This window comes from Coenobita brevimanus, chromosome 36 (assembly GCF_032717465.1).
Source record: "Coenobita brevimanus isolate Jiangsu-jjx chromosome 36, ASM3271746v2, whole genome shotgun sequence".
Taxonomy (NCBI): Eukaryota; Metazoa; Arthropoda; class Malacostraca; order Decapoda; family Coenobitidae; genus Coenobita; species Coenobita brevimanus.
The window spans coordinates 6562384-6564883 of record NC_136989.1 but is presented as its reverse complement, the minus strand read 5'-3'; the positions used below and the strand labels follow the sequence as shown (position 1 = coordinate 6564883).

Below are 2500 nucleotides of genomic sequence, written 5' to 3'. Positions count from 1 at the left end.
GTGGCCACCCCTTATGGGATTATTATTATTAGTAGTAGTAGGAGTTGCGGCCTTTGTTTCTTTCTTCCTCACATTAATAATATATATATTCGTCGGCTGTGTCTTCTGTGTCGTGCCTCTCTCTGGCTGCTGCGTTAGGCCAATGGAGCTTAGAAAGTAGAGGAATGTTGATTAGATTTAGATGGATGAATTTTAGGATTAGTCGATTAGAAGAAAGTGTTAAGGATGTGATTTAAAAAGAAAGAAAATTCACTCTCTCTCTCTCTCTCTCTCTCTCTCTCTCTCTCTCTCTCTCTCTCTCTCTGTAGTGAGTGACAAGCCAAAAACCCAGGCTGTCATTTACTACGCTGGGTGGTAACCATATCAAATGACTCCCGGTGGCTTAGTGGGTTTAGATGCTTGGGCTGTTTTGTCTAGATAGATAAATAGATAGATAGTCTGCATTAGTAATATTAGTGCCTGACAAAATCGGCATTTGGCATGTGTAAAGATAAGGCACTGAATTGAGAGGCTGCCAGAGATCGAGCAGCATGTGGAGCCGCCATTAGGTGACCAAGGCTGATGTATGCATGTTGAAGCCTTTATAGAATGATAAGGCACTGAATAGGGAGGCTGCCAGAGATCGAGCAGCATGGAGAGTGTATGTAACCCCAAGGGATAAGACAGTGAATAAGGAGGCTAGCAGAGATCGAGCAGCATGTAGAGTGTGTTTAACCCCAGGGATAAGACAGTGAATAAGGAGGCTGCCAGAGATCGAGCAGCATGTAGAGTGTGTTTAACCCCAGGGATAAGACAGTGAATTGGGAAGCTGCCAGAGATCGAGCAGCCTATAAGTGACCAAAGTGTAAATATTATAGAAAAATATGATAATCAATAGGGAGGCTGCCAGAGATCGAGCAGCCTTTAGGTAACCAAAATCTAAATCTTATAGAAGAGTATGATAGTCAATAGGGAGGCTGCCAGAGATCGAGCAGCCTGTAGGTAACCAAATTGTAAATATTTCTCGAGATTTTGCTGAGAAATAGAAATGGCCCAGACGGTAGCACTTCTTCGTGACTAGCATTGCATTTATATAGTTAGAGAGAGAGAGAGATTAGAGCTAGCACACACACACACACACACACACACACACACACACACACACACACACACACACACAGTCTCTCTCACACACACACACACACACACACACACACACACACACACACACACACACACACACACTTGCCCCAGAATTAGCATATTAACTCTAGATTATGATACTAGTCACGAAGAAGTGCTATGGAAAGGATAGGACGAAAATTTGAGCCAAGTAAGTGTGAAAGACTTGTAGGAAACGTGATAAGGATTTATATCAGTTGACTAAATCGCTTAAGAGACGTTGTTAAGGGAGAATTATATCCATTGTTATAGAGAAAGTGTTTAATATATGGATAGTGGCATTTATTATTATTATTATTATTATTATTACTATTATTATTATTATTACTACTACTACTACTACTATTATTATTATTATTATTATTATTATTATTATTATTACTATTATTATTATTATTATTATTATTATTATTATTGTTATTATTATTACTACTACTACTGCTACTATTACTACTACAACTACTACTACTACTATTATTATTATCATTATTATTATTATTATTATTATTATTATTATTATTATTATTATTACAATTATCATCACTATTATCATCATCATCATCATCAGTTCTTAAACCCCTAGCCCCCTCTCCCCCCAAAGGGTCAATATCCTGGACGAGGGCAGGCCTGGAAAACTGGACCTGGTGATTTCAAAGCTGCGCGATCAAGATGTAGGAGAGTACGAGTGTGTGGCGACCTATGCCGGAAACCAACGCCTCTCCGCAAAGGTCATGGTGGAGAGTTTTAGTAAGTCTGGCTGTTTATCTATCTATCTACCTACCTACCTACCTACCTACCTACCTACCTGCATGCCTACCTACCTACCTGCCTATGTTTGTCTTTATTTTTTGACTCGTACACACAAATACACACTCTCTCACCAGTGTGACTCGTACACACAAATACACACTCTCTCACCAGTGTGACTCATACACACAAATACACACTCTCTCACCAGTGTGACTCATACACACAAATACACACTCTCTCACCAGTGTGACTCGTACACACAAATACACACTCTCTCACCAGTGTGACTCGTACACACAAATACACACTCTCTCACCAGTGTGACTCGTACACACAAATACACACTCTCTCACCAGTGTGACTCATACACACAAATACACACTCTCACCAGTGTGACTCGTACACACAAATACACACTCTCTCACCAGTGTGACTCATACACACAAATACACACTCCCTCACCAGTGTGACTCGTACACACAAATACACACTCTCACCAGTGTGACTCATACACACAAATACACACTCTCTCACCAGTGTGACTCATACACACAAATACACACTCTCTCACCAGTGTGACTCGTACACA

General features: G+C 40.2%; 1 protein-coding gene across 1 annotated transcript in view; it reads left to right on the top strand.

Annotated features, from left to right (window-relative positions):
* Window positions 1-2500, top strand: part of LOC145396334 (fasciclin-2-like) — a 108669-nt gene that overhangs the window by 30170 nt on the left and 75999 nt on the right. The window contains exon 3 of the mRNA XM_080269733.1: window positions 1763-1908. Within this exon, the coding sequence (XP_080125859.1) occupies window positions 1763-1908 (146 nt within the window). The remainder of the gene's footprint in view (window positions 1-1762; window positions 1909-2500) is intronic.